Source organism: Erigeron canadensis, chromosome 4 (assembly GCF_010389155.1).
Source record: "Erigeron canadensis isolate Cc75 chromosome 4, C_canadensis_v1, whole genome shotgun sequence".
In the NCBI taxonomy this organism is placed as follows: domain Eukaryota; kingdom Viridiplantae; phylum Streptophyta; class Magnoliopsida; order Asterales; family Asteraceae; genus Erigeron; species Erigeron canadensis.
In genome coordinates, this window is record NC_057764.1 from 38,036,253 (window position 1) to 38,055,218 (window position 18,966).

Consider the following 18,966-nt stretch of genomic DNA (forward strand, 5'->3'; position numbering starts at 1 on the left):
GGGGTCCGGAAACAGTGCCCTTGGGAGCGGGGTGCAAAGGGCAGTAGCCCTTGATTGGGGTCGAGCTTGAAGGATTAGTTTTGCCAATCTTGCAAAATAATGATTTTGCCAATCTTGCATAATTGTTATGGTGAAAACGTTTTAGAAATTAATTTTCTAAATTTGAAAGACTAATTTTGCCAATGTTGCAAAGTAACGATTATAACTGCTTAAAAGGTAGTTATAGGGCCTGATCCCTGTATTCTATTGATCATGAATTCTATCAAGCATTCTCTCTGGTTCACACATACTCTCAAACACACACATCCAAAAAGTTCTTGAATATTTGATTGTATCTAATTGAATATTTTGGGTTAACTACCGAATTGATTTAATATGAAAGTGTTTCACGCCTTCAGAGATTGTTTAATATCCAAGTTTGTTCGTTATTTACTGTATATCCGCAGCAATTTAGTGATAAATACTTTGGTATGAGAATGGTGAAAGATTCAATCCTCATCTTATATAAAATTATATAAAAGTCAGAGGTTTTTTTTATCGTTTAGGTAAAATCGGGAATTAGGCTCTTTACCTAGGTAACAGTAAGGTCTGTTTACATCATAACCGCCCCCAAATATTGAGATATTGGGTCTCAAAATCCGTAAAATATGGCAGTGAACATTTTTTTTTTTCTTTTTCCTTCCTTTATTCACTAAAATTTAACTTTCACTTATTGTGGGTCCAGGTGGATTTTTCCCTTTAGTTTTATTGTGGATGATAAATGTTTCTTATTAAGAGGTAAACTAAGGATAAATACTGCGAGGGATCTATAACACAGACTCAGTTGATACATCGTATACTATAGACTACCCGACATTTACGAATAATTCAATAATTCGCATTCTTAAAATTAAAAGTTAAAGAATTATCGTTTGGAAGTTGGAACCATCAAGCACACACACAAATACACAATTATCAGTAACCATTTTAATAACCTTAAAAAGACATAAACCATTCAAAGCTATAATAAGTATGTGTTGATTAACTGCGTAAAGAACATCTAGCATAAAACAACATGCCTTTTACCACAAAAGTTAATCTCAAACTCTTTTGGAGCATGTGTTTTCTTTATTAAAAAATGAAACGAACTTTATACCCTATTCCTTCTTTTATGTAAACAGTTTTGTTAAAAACCATATTTGAAACCAAATTAAATCATCGTAAAATTTGGTTCGGTATTGATAAGGCAACTGCAAAAACCATAAATGAAACCGCTGAACATCACTGCATATATCTAATAGTCCAGCAGCCTAGATCAGACGGAAGTAAAAAAACAATGATTCCTGTTGAAATTAATCTTCTGTTGTCTTCTCTGAATCCATTAAAGTGTTCAACTAATACACTTAATTCACTCGAAATTCTCGAAGCGAACCCACAGCAGTAGCACCACTCTTGTGCGTCGTTAGAGAATTGAACATTCTGTATTACTAATATTTATTATTCCTCAATTTTTCTTTTTTATTTTTTTTTAAAGTGAGTTTCGATTCAGACGTATTGGAGATAATTTTAACTAAAATATTATGGACCTCATGGAAAATACCTTTTAGATGAGAACCCCAAGGCATGAACACGCGACTCTGGGTAAAGTCACCCCCGGGACTAGGGCTACCAACGGGCCTAGCTTTTTTTGAGCAACTCGAGCTCGACTTGATCGAGTCGAGCTATTATCGAACTCGAGCTCGAGATCGAGCCTTAAAATCAAGCTCGAAATAATTATCTAGTCGAACTTTTTTACATAGCTCGACTGGAATACTTATCGAGCTTTCAATATATTATGTATCTATTTGTATATATAATACTTGAATAGTCAAGTCTTGTCGAGCTTTTGGAGTTTCGAGCTGAACTCGAGCCATATTTATTGACATAACAAGCTAAGCTTAGACCTTTTCCGAGTCGAGCTCGAGCCATATTTTACTATACCAAGTCGAGCTCGAGCCTACAAAATGAAAGCTCATCGAGCTATCGAGCCAAGCTCGAGCTTGCCCGAGATAACACCCTACCTAGATCCACATAGTGGACATAAAAAATATCTCTGGCCACTTGAGTTTAAGCCATTGGTTTGAATTAAGATCGTCAAAAAGACTAGATATAGAAAAGATTTACATTAGTAAATTTAAAGATTAATTTAAGGAAAATAATATATATATATATATATATATATATAGGGTAACACTCCGGTGAGAGCACTCTTAAAATAAGAACGGTGAGAACACCTTAAAAACATCATTTTGATGCATTAAAAGTCCATAAAACTAACATAGTGCAGAACTAATTATATTTATTTAAGTGTTTAACAACACATTCATCCGTCAAAATCGAAATAATCATGTTTTTTGTTTTGAGCATCCATCTTGGATGCATAATCATCAAAATGATGCATCCAATAAAAAAACATGATTTTTTCGATTTTGATTAATCAATATGTTGTTAAACACTTAAATAATGATAATTAGTTATGCACTATGTCAGTTTTATAGACTTTTAATGCATCAAAATGATGTTTTAAAGGTGTTCTCACCGTTCTTATTTTAAAACTGTACTTATTTGATTGTTCTCATATATATATATATAATGTAGCCATTTTATTTTTTAATAATATATAATGTAGCCTAGGAAAGGTTATTTTAAAACCTTTAAAAAAACAAGAACCTTTAAGAATCTTTTTCCATTAATAATTACAGAGGTAATATTGTATTTTTCATATATTGTGCACATGTGATCACCAATATGGTTGTTAATGCACGATCATTAATATGACTAATCATGCACATGTGATCACAAACTAATTTAGTTTCATTCATATATAATCATAATTGCAATAACCAACTAATTTATTTACATACATATATGATCATAATTGTACATATGTGCACATGGGCACAAATACAATATCTTACAAAACAAACTAAGTGCATACATATGCTCATAGCAATATTCATACACATATATGCTACTACGATTACTCATGCACATATGATCTTATGCCCAATTGCATCTTCAATATTTGTAAACTTGTTTGTTGATGGATGGCAAAATACCTGATCCGATTATTTCTTCATCAAACAAAACTACAATCACATAACAAGAAAAAAACACTTTTGATTAACAACCAAAAAATAAATATTAAAATCATGTAGTTTAAAATACAAAAATAGTATACTAATCGAAATTAAGCCATTGAAATTCCAATTGCAATGAAACGTTAATTGTTGTTTCAATTTCGAAACCACTAACCGCAGAACAAATACTTGAGCCGCAATTCCACAAATTGATAGGATATATTAACTAATTGCAGCAAATTGATTTTAAGGGATTAAAAGGATTTAAGTTGTGAATACTTTTGATATTATAATTAGTTGTGATGGCCGCCGGTTAAGGATGTGAGTGTGTATTTTCTCTCTTTTTTTTTTTTAGTTTAAACCATCAGTATATCATGTATATAAGGACGGTTTTGATAAAATGGTTATATTCCAAATTATTTTTTTGCCCTTTAATCTCTAAAACAACGTAATGTAATGTTCAATTTATTTACAATTTTGCCATTATCAATTGTGTCCATTAATTATAAAATTTAATGATTATGATTAGTTTGAACAGTGGAGAAGTTAGGTTATTTTCGGTGGGAGGTCGGGATCTAAATTTTTTTTTCTTTAACGTTATTTTTCTGGTAAATAGGGGATCGAAACCGAGTATATCTTTAACATTAAAAAAAAAAATGTAAATTTACAACTCACGTAATAGTAAATACCTTTAGAAAAGCAAAACTAACATCTGAATTAAAGTCCAAATCAACTTCATTAGTGTCAACATATATAGTGGCTAATTTGTATTTGTATATTTATCCAAAATCTGCCTTTATTCTCGTCTTTGATTCTTTTCCCTCCGACCTTCTATATATACCCCATTGCCTTCATGCTTTCCAATACCCCTTTCTAGCTAATCGATCTATCTCTCTCTCTATCTCCATACATATATTAAAATATATAAATTTAATAAGTATATATATATGGCGCCGGTCGTCAATGGAGAGACATGTCACAAGGTGAACTTCGATCCCCCCAGAAGCTTCTTGAAAACGTTCAAGTCGGATTTAAAAGAAACTTTCTTCCCTGATGATCCCTTCCATGACTTCAAAGGGAAGCCCTTACCCATAAAGGCTAAGAAAGCCATACAGTATTTCGTTCCGATATTTGCATGGCTTCCTAAATATAGTCGTAAACTGTTTATGTATGATCTTTTAGCCGGAATTACTATTGCTAGCCTCGCTATTCCCCAAGGAATTAGCTATGCCAAACTTGCTAACATCCAACCAATCGTCGGTTTGTGTAAGTAATTAATTTCTAATTTCTCAATTCATTGTCACTCGATCGAAACAACTTAATTAACGTTATCTACCGAATTAATGCACATTCCATATATAATGAAGGGTAGTCGAAATTTTAGCTTATTCCTCGCAATTTTTAGCTAATTTTAATTTAATGTGTATTCAATGCTATACTCTATCAAATTTTATTTTTTTTTAATTTAAAACTTAAATTATTTTGTTAGCTAGTTAATAAATATGAATTTATTAATTTACTTATAAATGAAGTTTTTCTTATTATTTCTCTTCCCTTTTTTGCCTTTTTCATTAATTATATAAACAACTCAGAGAATGTAGTGTAAGGAAACTAAGTAATTGAATTATTTGCCAATGATGGTCGGCCAACACTTTTGGTTTTACCTAATGTCATCAGTGTGATTCTCTGGGATAAGGTTTTAAGTTTTTCTTACGAATACTTGTAACGACCCATGGTCAACGTCTTGTTAAGATTTCACTATTATACGGTGAGGTTTTTCTGATATCATATATACCGACTGAATGTTCGCGAAAAAAATTGATTAATTTTCTTTGAAAAGAAAAATTATAATAATTCTGAGTATCAGTTTTCTTCTGAAGTAACGATCTAAAATTATGCATGGTATCTATCTATTATAAAGATCGAAATTGAAAATGCTAAATACAGCCAACTTTCTTTAATTTTAGGGGTGTAAAATTACTTAGTTAATGATTTCAACGGAGTAATTTTAGTATCAAATCCAAATTAATGCTTTAACATTATCATTGTATGTATATATGCATTAATTAGTATAATTAAATCCAAGCAAGCAAGCATTATTTTCAAATCTAGCTTGTGTGTGCAGATTCGAGTTTCGTTCCCCCTCTAATCTACTCAGTGTTTGGGAGTTCAAAGCATCTAGCCGTTGGAACAGTAGCTGCAAGCTCGTTAATCATAGCTGCAACCATCGAGACAAAAGTTGACCCAATCCAAAATCCCGAACTCTATCTTAGTCTAGTCTTCACCGCTACTCTCATCTCTGGTGTAACTCAATTGATTCTTGGTGTTTTTCGGTACGTGAGCTAATTAATTTGATCGACATACACAAATCTAGCTAGCTAGCTAGCTAGCTAGCTTTATATATAACTACGTACGTACTATACTTAACTGAATGGAAAACATATATATATATATTATCGTCAGGCTTGGAATATTGGTAGATTTCTTGTCGCATTCTACGATTACTGGCTTCATGGGAGGGACAGCAACTCTTATCTGCCTTCAACAATTAAAAGGAATTTTGGGTTTGAAGCATTTTACTACTCATACCGATATGGTATCTGTTATACAGGCCATCGTCAAGAATCGGAAAGAGGTAATTAAATATATATACTCTAGTCGATCTAATTAAGACATACTTAATTACTTATGCAGAAAATTAAACTTCTAACAGTTAATTAATCAGGTGCATGTAAGTTTTTTTTGTTTTTGGCTTTTTGCCTATCATATATTGCATGTATCGTCATTTATGTTTATCACAACTTTTGTTTACGTGTTTGATTTGATATATTGCAAATTAATTGAAGCATGCATTTTGATTAAGTCATAATCATATCAATTAAGGCTTTATAAATTAAAAAACAGTTCACACGTACATATGCAAGTGTTTAAAGTAGTGATTTACTTTTGTATAATTAAGAACAGAATTATCTAACTTAATTCTTGTATTAATCTGTTCAACAGATAAGATGGGAAAGCACGGTTGTTGGCGTAGTATTCTTGGTGTTTCTCCAGTTTACAAGATTTGTGGTAAGTCTAGCGTGACACTCCAAATTAATCATTAATTTGTGATAGATATATATAGCTAAGTTAATATACGGAGTAAATACACTATTTAATTTGTAACTTTAAATATGAGAAATCAAGGAACGTCAACAACATTTAGAAAGAAAAAAAAAACATAAGAGATCGAAGCCTGACATGACTTCACTTTGTCGTAAACATTTTCCTGACGGTATATAATTAAAGCGTGCGTGCGCGCGCACACACATATATATATACGTAGGTTTTTTTGTTTTATTGTGTTTTGATTAATACTTACATGAATGTAAATCGATCTACAGAAGCAAAAGAAACCAAAGTTATTTTGGGTGTCAGCGATAGCTCCAATGGTGGTCGTTGCAGTTGGATGTGTCTTTGCCTATGTATCCCACGCCGAGAAACATGGCATTGCAATAGTAAGTAGTTTCGTATTCTCGATCAATTCCCAAAAGTTTGAATAAACGTACAGATCTATCGATTTATATACAGCATATGATATATAGGCACAAATCTATAAAAAAAAAAAAAAAAAAAAAAAAAAAGTGGTTGAATTGAAATAATATCAGTAGGAGTATATAAATAACCTTAATCTATAAACAAAATTAAAAAAAAAACTTAATTATATTTAAATTTAATGTGACATTTACGTCAAAGTTGTTGGATTTGATAGAAAGTATCCATATTTTGACTACAAATGTCACGTTTCATATGTATGCTGGACCTACATAAAGACTATCAGTAGAAAGTTTAGTCCCACTATCAAATGTTTCCACCAAATTATTATTGTAATTTTCTCAATCGGTAGCAATACCATACTTTTGTCAATTGTCAACCATCAATCACTAAACGAATAATAAGACATCTGAATTCGATCCAGACCTTCCATCATATAATTCTACATATCAAATTTAGTTCTAATCCAACGCTTACAAAATTATACTAGCTTACTCCATTATAAAAAGTTTTAATTGTATTTTAAAATTATACCGTATTGTTTAAGTACACGAATTTTATTAATTATATGAACTGGGTGTCACCCCAAGTTTTTAGTTTTGTGTCCTTGGTAACAACTTGAAACACGCGCATTACTAATTAAACACATGCACTTCTAGTCATTAAGAACGTATGGTGAAGTTCTATAATATATGCTTTCTCTATTTACTTGAATTAATATAATCGAATTTAATTGGATAATGCAGGTGGGTGAATTGAAAAGAGGAATAAATCCTTCTTCGCTAAAAAAATTGAATTTTGATCCCAAATATATATCAGCGCCAATTCAAGCAGGCCTCATAACAGCCATGATTGCTCTTGCAGTAAGTACAAGTTTTATTATTTGTATGCTAAATATATAGTACTCAATGATAAACATACAAATGGATAACTAACAACACTAATTTATTACCATATTGTTAGTGCCCAATGTTACCGGATAATCTTTATCCTAAGAATATCTCAAGAACAAGTTCCCTTTAGATATCTAGATTTATTATTATCTAAAAAAAGGTCACGTTTGAATTTGGGGTTTTTAGGAAGGAATTGCAATTGGAAGAAGCTTTGCAATAATGGAAAATGAGCAAGTAGATGGTAACAAAGAGATGATAGCTTTTGGTCTCATGAATATTATTGGATCTTTCACTTCTTGCTACCTAACTACAGGTGTTTTTTTAATCTTTCCTTTTTTTCCCCAATGTTCTCTCAATAAACAAATACTCGTAGTATTAATACAATTTATCAGCACATAACAACTATATATACAACAATTGGACATCTTATTAATATAGCTCCTTTTGTTTGTTTTAGGACCCTTTTCAAAAACCGCAGTAAATTACAACGCAGGATGTAAGACACAAATGGCTAATGTAGTCATGTCGATATGTATGATGTTAACATTACTCTTCCTGGCACCCGTCTTTCGTTACACCCCTCTTGTTGCTCTTTCGGCCATTATCATGTCAGCAATGCTTGGTCTGATTGAGTATGAAAAAGCATACCATTTATACAAAACCGACAAGTTTGATTTCACCATTTGCATGATCGCTTTCTTTGGTGTTGCCTTCATTAGCATGGACGTTGGCCTCATGTTATCGGTATATTTATATTGTTCTTCTAGCTAGTAACCCTTAAACTATTCAATTCTTATGTTGTATACATATACTTACATAAACGGAATGTCTCGTTACTAATTAATTTGTTAGGTGGGGTTAGCATTGCTGAGAGCCTTACTGTATGTAGCAAGGCCAGCAAGTTCAAAGCTTGGTAATATACCAGATACTGATTTATATCGCGATGTAGAACAGTATCCTGGGGCCACTGGAATTCCCAAGACTCTAATTTTGCAACTTGGTTCTCCAATCTACTTTGCTAATGCCGGCTACATAAGAGAAAGGTTCATATATATCATTGCTTATCTAATATCTTGATTTGTATATAGAGGTATGAAATGTAGTTTAATATTTGAAACCTTATGATGTACTAACCTTCAATGATTTTGGGATATTTTGAAGGATTTTGAGATGGGTTAGAGATGAAAAGGCCAATAAAGATTTACAAGGAGATGATGTTGAGTATGTTCTATTAGATTTGGGAGGTAAGATCCAAAGGATTTTGACTAGCTATATCCTATCAACTAATTATTCTTGATTATCTTGTAACCATATATTCCTTCATGCCATGTTTTCATTCTTTTTTCTATATATCTTAAATGTATATATGGAACTATATGGATTGTAGCTTAATTAATAACCTTTTACACAAAAATCAAGTGGAATAGAAGTGTTGTGTCCAAGCTTTTCACTTATCAATGTTTCACCCAATATATAATTACTCCTTCCAATGTCAAAATCTTTTCAGGTGTTACATCTATTGATATCACCGGTGTCGAAGCCTTAGTTGAAGTTTGCAGAAGTTTAGAGGTCAAGGAAATCAAGGTAATTGGCATACGTCAATTCATAACATTCTTAATTAACTCATGTTTATCAAGTTGTAACTGTAGTTAATCATTTTTTTTTTATGTAGTACAGGTTGTGATAGTAAATCCAAGACTAGAGGTCATGGAGAAGTTGATTGTTACAAAGTTCATTGACAAAATCGGGAAAGAACGTGTATTTCTATCTATCGAAGATGCAATTGAGGGATGCAGATTTTCGCTCACTCGCCCGAAGGATTTTGTTCACGATGAACCTTGAAGTTAAAAAGAAATCAGTATCACTTTAACTGCAGGAACAACCAATATGAAAATAACATATTGCTTAACTGTATCTATATATCATGTGCGTGGTTAATTGAAAATGCATGAATCATTTTTTGTAAAACAAAAGTTTTTACTAGAATAATAAGCAATAGACCTACAAATTGTGTGTTTGGAATTGGAAATCTACATAGGAAGTACTGGCTAGAGCGTTTTTATGTAAAAATTATCTCACTGGTCTTTGTATCTTATAAGATCAGGTAAAATGTTGAAATGTACATTGTACGTGCCATTAGTGAGTTATAACTTTATTTAATGTATTTTGTACTATTTTAATAAAAATTTAATTTTCATTTGTAATGTTTTTTGGTTTATCGTAAGTAAAACTTATGCAACACATTTGCTCGGTATTACTTTATAAATATAGAAAATTCTAACAAAATATTAGCCAAAGAAAACATCAAAAGTTATGCCGTAAGGCCATAATTGTATTCTCGGCCATTAACAAGCAAATCCATTTTCATGGGCTCAGTACCATATAGGCCGGCCCACCATGACATGTGTTCCAACTTCCAACTCGCTCAAAAAACTCACCAAATCCATATCCAGGTCATGATGTATTTTTGAAATTGTCATAGTTTTGTATGACAATTCTTGTTCTTCCAAGTCTCCTTGTGCATATTATTGTTTTAGCTTGCGTTGAATATATATTTGTTCTTCCATAGTTCCATATATGAAACAAATGTCATCATGGTCAACGTCACAATTTGTTCTTCTCATAAAAAATTCTTTCATTAACTCTTCCTAATTAATACACTATTCTTTTGGAAGCCACATAAAAGTCGTATAAGGCTACTAATTAGTGAAATGATCACCATGAATCTCGCTCCAATGGATAAGCATTTTGCTTTGAACATGTCAATTATTTATCCATGCGAGCTAGCTAATTATATGTGGATTAAAAACCTATATATAGTATAGTAGAACTAATATATGTATGAATCAGTCAAATTTATCCCTTCAATCTCAACTTACTCGTAATAGTGGTTAAAAGTTCACATCTTATCCAATTATCTCAATTTTTTACGCCTTTCTAACTAACCTTCTATATATACCAAATTTTCATCTCCCTTTCTAGACATCCCACTTTTCAGTTACAACACATACTTTTCCGTACAAACACATATATTTTTGTATTACTTTAACTATTTCTTACAGCATTACATGATACCAATGGACCCGGTGAAAGGTGAAGGAGGTGCGGCCGACAAGGTTAATTTTTCGGCCCCTAGAAGTTTCTCAAAAGCGTTTAAATCGGATTTGAAGGAAACTTTGTTCCCGGATGATCCATTTTATGACTTCAAGGGCAACACATTGCCTGTAAAGGCAAAGAAAGCCATACAATATTTTGTTCCGGTTTTCCAATGGCTCCCTACATATAGCAGCAAGGTGTTTTTATACGATCTTTTAGCCGGAATCACCATTGCTAGCCTTGCAATACCTCAAGGCATTAGCTACGCCAAGCTTGCTAATATTCCTCCCATCATCGGTTTATGTAAGGCTACCTTCCAATGCATATATCGTTTTATAAATTTGTCGCATGTTTATAAATCAAACTACATTTGTTCAAATCCTCTGATTTGAGAATTTTGCAAAGTTAAATTATATTTTATTTAACAAAAGGGAAGATGCAACAAAAATTAAAGTGGGCACTATATAACTTAAATTGATAGTTTGAGTGCTAAATCAAGCAATACCCAATTTTGTAAAGGGCGACCCGGTATGGAAGATTGTGCGCTAAATCTTAATACCACATGATCAAACATTTTGATATGTTCTGAAAACTTTGTATGTTTTGATCCATAACTCAAGGTGTCTGATTTACATGCAGATTCGAGTTTTGTTCCCCCATTAATCTATGCAGTTTTTGGGAACTCAAAGCATCTAGCCGTTGGAACAGTAGCTTCTAGCTCGTTGATAATAGCTGATGCAATTGAAAAAAGAGTGCATGAAGCCGATAATCCACAACTCTATCTTAATCTAATCTTCACTGCTACACTCATATCCGGTGTAATTCAGCTGATTCTTGGCATTTTCCGGTGAACTCATTGACACAAACAAATTTTATCTTGATTTCTAACAGATCAGTGTATGTTAAACTATATATACTAACATATATATAGTCAAATGTAAACAGGCTTGGAATATTGGTTGATTTTTTGTCACATTCAACAATCACCGGCTTCATGGGAGGAACAGCAACAATCATTTGCCTTCAACAACTGAAAGGCATTTTTGGTTTAAAGCATTTTACTACACATACTGATGTTGTATCTGTCATACGGGCCGTCTTTAAGTATAAACATGAGGTATTCTATATATACCCCTAACTATATATAATTTAGTAATATAGAGCTAATTAATTTGTACATTCTATAGAAATAAACAAAGCTCTACTTAGTTTAAACTCTAAAAAAACAATATCCTAATCTCCTTGTATGGTTTTGCAGATAAGATGGGAATGCACACTTGTGGGTGTGATCTTCCTAAGCTTTCTTCATATGGCAAAAATGGTGGTAAGTACTAAGTACTAACACTTAAATATAGGTCGTTAAACTCTTGTCACGTAATTTTATTGTCTTTAATTCAGCGTGCTCAATGTTAACGATGCTAAAGAGACACAGTTATTATTTAGTGACACTATTTCGTGGCACAACTTATGATGCCACAATGCAAGTGATTATGCTCCTAACCTGAAAATTATCTTTCATATTTTCATTAGCAAATCATTGCTATTCATTTATGTTTTAAATGGTAATTTTTGTTAATATATGATCAATGGTTCTGCAGAAGCAAAAGAAACCGAAGCTATTTTGGGTGTCAGCAATAGCCCCAATGTTGGCTGTCGCAATTGGATGCATCTTTGCTTATGCAATAGATGCAGAGAGATATGGCATCACCATAGTAAGTTTTTTTTTAAACTTCCATAAGTTTTTGATAAGACCGATATTTAGCCCAATTTTTTCAAGCTCTATAAAACTTGGTATGACTAATATCTATCCCACCACTATGCCCAATGAGGTTTCTAAAGCCAATTAGCAATAAAAGGAATAACACATAGAACCACTTACACAATAGAGATAGTAACGCATAGCCTCATAGGCTTAAATTCTCCAATGTTGAATGTTAAATTCGATACTTTACAACCTCAATGTTGGACTTAAAGCCTAATGAGGCTCAGCTATAAAGCCGATCAGATATAAGAGCACCCGATAAACTTATACACAAACATTAATTTCTTATATTCTCTGACACGAAAGTGAAACTGGTGGCTTAACCTACTAAATTTTAATGCTTCTTATTGTTAATCAACTGAAGGTGGGACCCTTGAAGAGAGGAATTAATCCTCCCTCTTTCAAGAATTTGGATTTTAATCCAAAATATATATCTGCACCTATTGAAGCAGGAGTCATAACAGCATTGGTTGCTCTTGCTGTAAGTATACATTTCTTATAGTTTATGACATACTAAATTCAAATAGAACGTCCCATCTGAACTTTATTTTTTCGATCGACTTGATAGCGTCATTGTGATACATATATACTTACAGCCATACTTTCGGGAGAAGGGATTTTGAGAACACAGTTTGTTTTGCAGGAAGGAATAGCAATAGGAAGAAGCTTTGCCTTAATGGCAAATCAACAAATTGATGGTAACAAAGAGATGGTAGCTTTCGGACTCATGAACATTGTTGGATCTTTAACCTCCTGTTACTTAACTACAGGTTCTTTATTCTTTTCTAAACTTTTTTAAAAAAATTGTTCACCTCTTTCCATTTCATCAAAGTTTCAATTTACTTCTCTCTTTATATATTGCAGGGCCTTTTTCAAAAACGGCAGTGAATTACAACGCAGGCTGTAAAACACAAATGTCTAATGTGGTTATGGCAATATGTATGATGCTAACATTGTTCTTCTTGGCACCACTCTTTAGTTACACTCCTCTTGTAGCTCTTGCTGCCATTATTATGTCAGCAATGCTTGGTCTCATAGAGTATGATAAGGCTTACCATCTATTCAAAACCGACAAATTTGACTTCTTGATTTGTATGGCTGCCTTCCTTGGTGTTGCTTTCATTAGCATGGATGTTGGCCTCATGTTGTCGGTATACTATTTATTCTGATAGTTCTTGAAACATGTAACTCTTGTGTTCTATCAAACATTTAGCAATGAAAACATTCATTCTTTTTTATAGGTGGGCTTAGCTTTAATTAGAGCCCTTTTGTACGTAGCTAGACCATCAAGTTCAAAGCTTGGGAACATACCCGACACTGGCTTGTATCGTGATGTGGAACAATATCCTGGTGCTATCAACATTCCTAAGACTCTAGTTCTACAACTTGGTTCTCCTATTTATTTTGCAAATTCTGGTTACACTAGAGAAAGGTATTAAATCTTGAATTTTCATTATGCATTATTAGAGATCTGAAATTTAACAGTGAAATCTGACTCTTTTCTTTTTCTCATTATTTTGTGATTTTTTGAAGGATTTTGAGATGGGTTAGAGATGAAAAGGCTAATAAAGATGCTGAAGGAGATGATGTGGAGTATGTTTTATTAGACTTAGGAGGTAAGATCCATAGTTTTTTTTTTTTTTTACTAAAAACTGTTGTCAATTACTTACTATCAATATTACTTTAAAAGGCAATCTTGACTATATACTCTGAATTTAACATAGTAAGGCTTGCTTTTTAATTTATCCAGGTGTTACATCTATTGATATCACTGGTGTAGAAACTCTAATTGAGATTCGTAGATCTCTAGAAGCGAAAGAAATCAAGGTACTGATAAATCTAGGATTCCTTATATTCTTCTGTTGACAACAACCACTTTGCTGAGTAGTTGCAATCAATTGTTTTACTACAGGTTGTCATAGTAAATCCAAGACTCGAGGTAATGGAGAAGTTGATCGTAACGAACTTCATAGACAAAATTGGGAAAGAACGTGTGTTTTTATCCATACAAGATGCAATCGAAGGGTGCAAATTTTCACTTGCACAGTAAAAGACTTGTGGTAGCAAAGATCATTAACGATAGAAGAGCATTTTGAGTCATTTGTGTTGCGGAAATTAGGTGGAAAGAACACATATGTTTGTCATCTGTGTGGCTATTGTAAATGCATGACTATTGTTGCAATACAAAGAGTTTGTACCAAACAAATAAATAGCAAATCAAAGTTTTTTGGAAAGTTATAGTTCAAAACAGATTAATAAACAAACTAACAAATTTAATAAAGAAATCTCAAAATCCAAGCTAACCCATTGAGCACAAACACTAATTTTCCCGAGGAGCGGCCCATTCAACTCTCAAGATAAGGTTATCATATCCGTACCCATTGAGTTTAGCAATGGCTCTCTCACCGTCATCCCTACTCACAAAATTGACAAACCCATATCCTCGGCTCATTCCAGTCCTCTGATCCTTTGCAACATAAACACGGGACACGTTGCCAACTAAGCTGAACAGCTCCCACAAATTGGGCTCTTCGGTGTCCTCTGAAAGGTTGCTGACCCTAACCGAGTTTTCATCATTCCTAGGTCTCTTGTCAGCACTAGAAGTGGGTCTTGGTACACCATGACGCAAGGTGGGTGGAACGTATACTCCTTTGGAGGGGCCTGCAGCACTAGAGGATGCTGATGAATCCGCAGGGTTGCGCTCACTTGACTGCGCAAGATCCTTGTAGGGGCACTTTGCGGTCCAATGGTCACTTTTCTTTTGGCAAATCCTGCATACCATGAGAACGCCTGACACTTGAGTCAATGGATTTTCAGATGCGCTTGAGTCTTCGGCTGTAGAACCTATATTACAATGTGCAAAGTTAGCAAGCCCAAAACATCAGACCCATAAGTCAAAATTGATAGTCAGTTTAAAAAGTCAAACCTATTCCAAAAGAGTATAAGTCAACAGATTAACAAACTGAATCGTATTAACCATTTGGCAGTGGCCTTAGTTAGAAGGGTGAGGGTCGGGTTCAGATCCACATCATAAAATTTTATTTTGTGCGTTATAAGAATTAGAGTATTTTTTTAATTAAAATACACGTTATTTTAACATCACATAATTCGTTTTAACGCCATGCTTCTAATTCCCCCCCTCACAATCAATTCAAGCATGTGTGTGAATGTAAAATTTTTTTAAGAAAATCAATGGTAGCAGCATAGTTGTTAGTTAACCCTAAATATTTGAATGCACAATCTTTATCTTAAAGAAAACACAGATTCAATAAAACGACATATAATGAACAATTATTTTTTAAAAAAAATAAAAAATAAAAGCAAACAAACATACCAGGAGTTGTGGGCATTTCTAAACTAATATCCTCATTAGAAACCACGGTCGTCGACTGAGAATTATCGCCAAACTTAGCCCAAGACCGTCTCTCAAGAGCGCGTGCATTAGCTACTTTACGTACGCATAAGGTGGTTGTTACCTTTACTTTTTCTTTTTTTTTCGATCACTTTCTTTACCCCGTTTTCGTCTGGTCCGATGACTTGTTTTGGTGGCAACAAGAAATCGTAATCACATCTGTCATCTTCTTCTTCTGCTAAGTCTGCCCATCTAGGTGCAGCAGGTCGACTATCGATTGATACCGCCATAGCTGAATGTTTGTGTGTAAATTTCATAAACATAACTGGGGTTTATATTTTGTTTATATACAAACTAGTCCTAATATCAATACGAGTAACTATATAGATGGTATTATAAAGAAATTCGAATACGCATCATACATAATTTTTGAGTATGAAATAAATTGTTGTTAAAATAAATCGATGATTGAAAGTAAATTATAATAAACTAAAATGATATATATATATATATATATAATACCCCTCCGTCCCATTTTAATTGTCATGTTGACTAACTTTGACCGTAAATAACTTTGTTTGTGTCATGTAACACTTGATATAAAATATATGAATGGATTAAGTTTTTAATGTACTTTTCGTTCATATAAGTTTCATCAACTAACATATAGTACAAACAAAGTTATTTACGGTCAAAGTTAGTCGACATGACATTTAAATTGGGACGGAGGGAGTACATTTTTAGTTTGAATTTTGTATTTACCTTATATTTTTAGAACGACGTCAAAATCGAAACTTGTAAGCGTAGTGATGATGTCAAATAGCTTGTGATTTCGGATCGTAAACTCAAATTTTTGAAATCTTCATGTTAATAACTTATTATAATTCATAAAAGTAATATGAGTTGAAGAATTCAAAAAAAAAAAAAAAAGACAATTTATTAATGAGAAAAAGATCAATCAAATAAGATTATAATGTCTTTTGTATTAATAAGCTAAAATTTAGAGTTTAATTATAAATCTAATGAGGAAATTGAATTTATATAAAACTAAAAAAACTAATTTAAGAAAATAAATAAATTAAAAGCACACATGTTAGAGTTTCATTATAAGTCTAATGAGAAAACTGAATTTATATAAAACTAAAAAACTAATTTAACAAAATAAATAAATTAAAAAGACACTTATCGATCAAGGATTACGCCACGTATCATTTCAATAACATGTCAATTCTATTTTAGTTTATTGATAGATTACCTATGGTCTTACGTATAGTAGGTGAAAAGTTTCTTAATATTGGGCTTTTTCTTTATTCATCGTGGGATTTTTCTTTATTTGAGTATGATACAAAAAATAAAGAGAGTCTTGGGCTGCCTACAAACAATCACAAAGCCCAACTGCCCAAGGAGCAATCCTACTCCTACATCAAGTCAAACTGTTCCAAAATCCTAACAAAGTAACAATTCAATATATACCTTTTCAGAAAATCTTTCGAAAAGAATGGTGTATAGATTTTTAGTCGTCAGAATCATAAGAAAAAGTGTTTCTATATAAGAGAAGTCGTATTATATATTTCGGTGTTGATATGTGCGTGAAGTAAACATATCGGCTTAGCTAGGCTAGCGGGTTATCTTGTTAAGTTAGAGAACACATACACGGTCGTGTGTATTTGTACCAATCCTTTTTGATTGATTTTATTGAAATATAGTTCATCGGGGTAACATTTACCGAAAAAACATATTTGCCTAAAATATTTTTGTTTTACACCCACAAATATAACTTTTGTACATCAATGGGTAAGAAGTTGTATTCTTACTTTCTTTTTACAGTTGTATCGTATGGAGACTTACTTTTCCTTAATCACCCTAAATGATAATAGTCAGTTGTGTCTATTTGTATCTAGCATATATAAAATATGAATACACTAGCCTTATGAACTATAAATGTGTAATCCAATGACGATGTATAGACCGCGTGATGGTTTTTTAATATATAGTATTTTAATGAAGTTTTGACGATATTTATGAACTTTAACTTGTGGAGTTAAAGAGTATGGTTTTTCAATTTTTGGAGGAAGTTTTTCGACAAGTTTGTTGTGTGCCATTATCGATATACATATACCCTACTTATAAGATTGCACGCACCATCATCCTCTCAGATACATATATATTTTGTCAAAAATAAAATCTTTCGAATTAGACCTTTGATACTTGTGAGATATATAACTTAACTCTTACATGGCCCAACAATTATACACTTACCTCTCTAAACAACCTTGTTAATTAGTGATCGTCCCACGGACAACGGCAATTGAAGTGAACGTGATCGTGACTACCAAATCTTCATAATTCTCAGCTTCATTATTGTTTTGGTGGCTTTCCTCTATCACTTATTAATCTTACATTCTATAGTACAAAGGATTTTGCACATATAAAGATATATATTATTGGTGATATAGACACATATAATAAGTATTGTGTTTTTTTTTAACGTACGACATTATTATCAAATACAAGAAAAAACACAATTCAATCCAGATAACAAGACTAAAAATTGAAATCTTAAACATCCATGATCCATCCACATTGTTGTTCACCAGTTCATTGTGATACAATATATAGCAGATCTGTTATACATTATTCAACCAACGTACCAAAATTAAGATGTATAAGCAAATTGATCATTTTTGTATTATAAAAAAAAAAAGGGGGGGGGGGGGGGGGGGGGGGGGGGGGAAGGAAAAACTAAAACCTTCATTGTGCAAAACTGCAAACGTATTCTAGTTGCCTAACTTATATAAATGATCAAAAAAACAATTGTCTATAGTTTGTTCTGCTATAAAAGTAAACACTAATAACATACCCAAAGAAGACCTCACTAAATTCAAATAAATGCATAATGTTGGAGCAAATTTGTAGTACAATAGTAACAACTCTATTGCTATTATTCACTTTTTTTTTCACTTTATGAAATAAAAAATGTGTACAAAGTGCTGTAACGATTGTACCTAGTGTCGGTACAAATTTGTTTGAAGCCAAGCTTGGTCATGTATGTGACCCTCGAACCACACCCTTGTCTCTTTCCATCCGTCCATCCATCCAACCTATAAAACTAACCTAACTACCTTTGGACGTCCATCTATATATGGGTTACGTGGGGTCCAAGCCCATTTAATGCTCTCTATCTACTTATATCTCCTGCATTCATATAATTTGTACTCTTTCAACCTTATC

General features: G+C 32.6%; 1 protein-coding gene and 2 pseudogenes across 2 annotated transcripts; 2 read left to right on the top strand and 1 right to left on the bottom strand.

Moving 5' to 3' along the window:
- Positions 1-3,979: 3,979 nt before the first annotated feature.
- Positions 3,980-9,729, top strand: LOC122595568 (probable sulfate transporter 3.5). 2 transcript variants are annotated; one of them, XM_043767952.1, is made up of 12 exons: positions 3,980-4,364; positions 5,224-5,431; positions 5,562-5,733; positions 6,102-6,167; positions 6,482-6,595; positions 7,379-7,495; positions 7,712-7,838; positions 7,983-8,269; positions 8,378-8,568; positions 8,687-8,769; positions 9,033-9,109; positions 9,203-9,729. In XM_043767952.1, the coding sequence occupies exons 1-12, from the start codon at positions 4,046-4,048 to the stop codon at positions 9,365-9,367; spliced, it is 1,926 nt and encodes a 641-aa protein (XP_043623887.1). In that variant the 5' UTR covers positions 3,980-4,045; the 3' UTR covers positions 9,368-9,729. The 2 variants fall into 2 exon arrangements, with proteins under 2 accessions (XP_043623887.1, XP_043623888.1); XM_043767953.1 differs by having other exon boundaries at positions 4,235-4,364; positions 5,211-5,431.
- Positions 9,730-10,590: 861 nt separating this feature from the next.
- On the top strand, positions 10,591-14,460 carry LOC122597552 (annotated as a pseudogene).
- A 60-nt stretch (positions 14,461-14,520) lies between these two features.
- Positions 14,521-18,825, bottom strand: LOC122597858 (annotated as a pseudogene).
- Between the last annotated feature and the right edge of the window lie 141 nt (positions 18,826-18,966).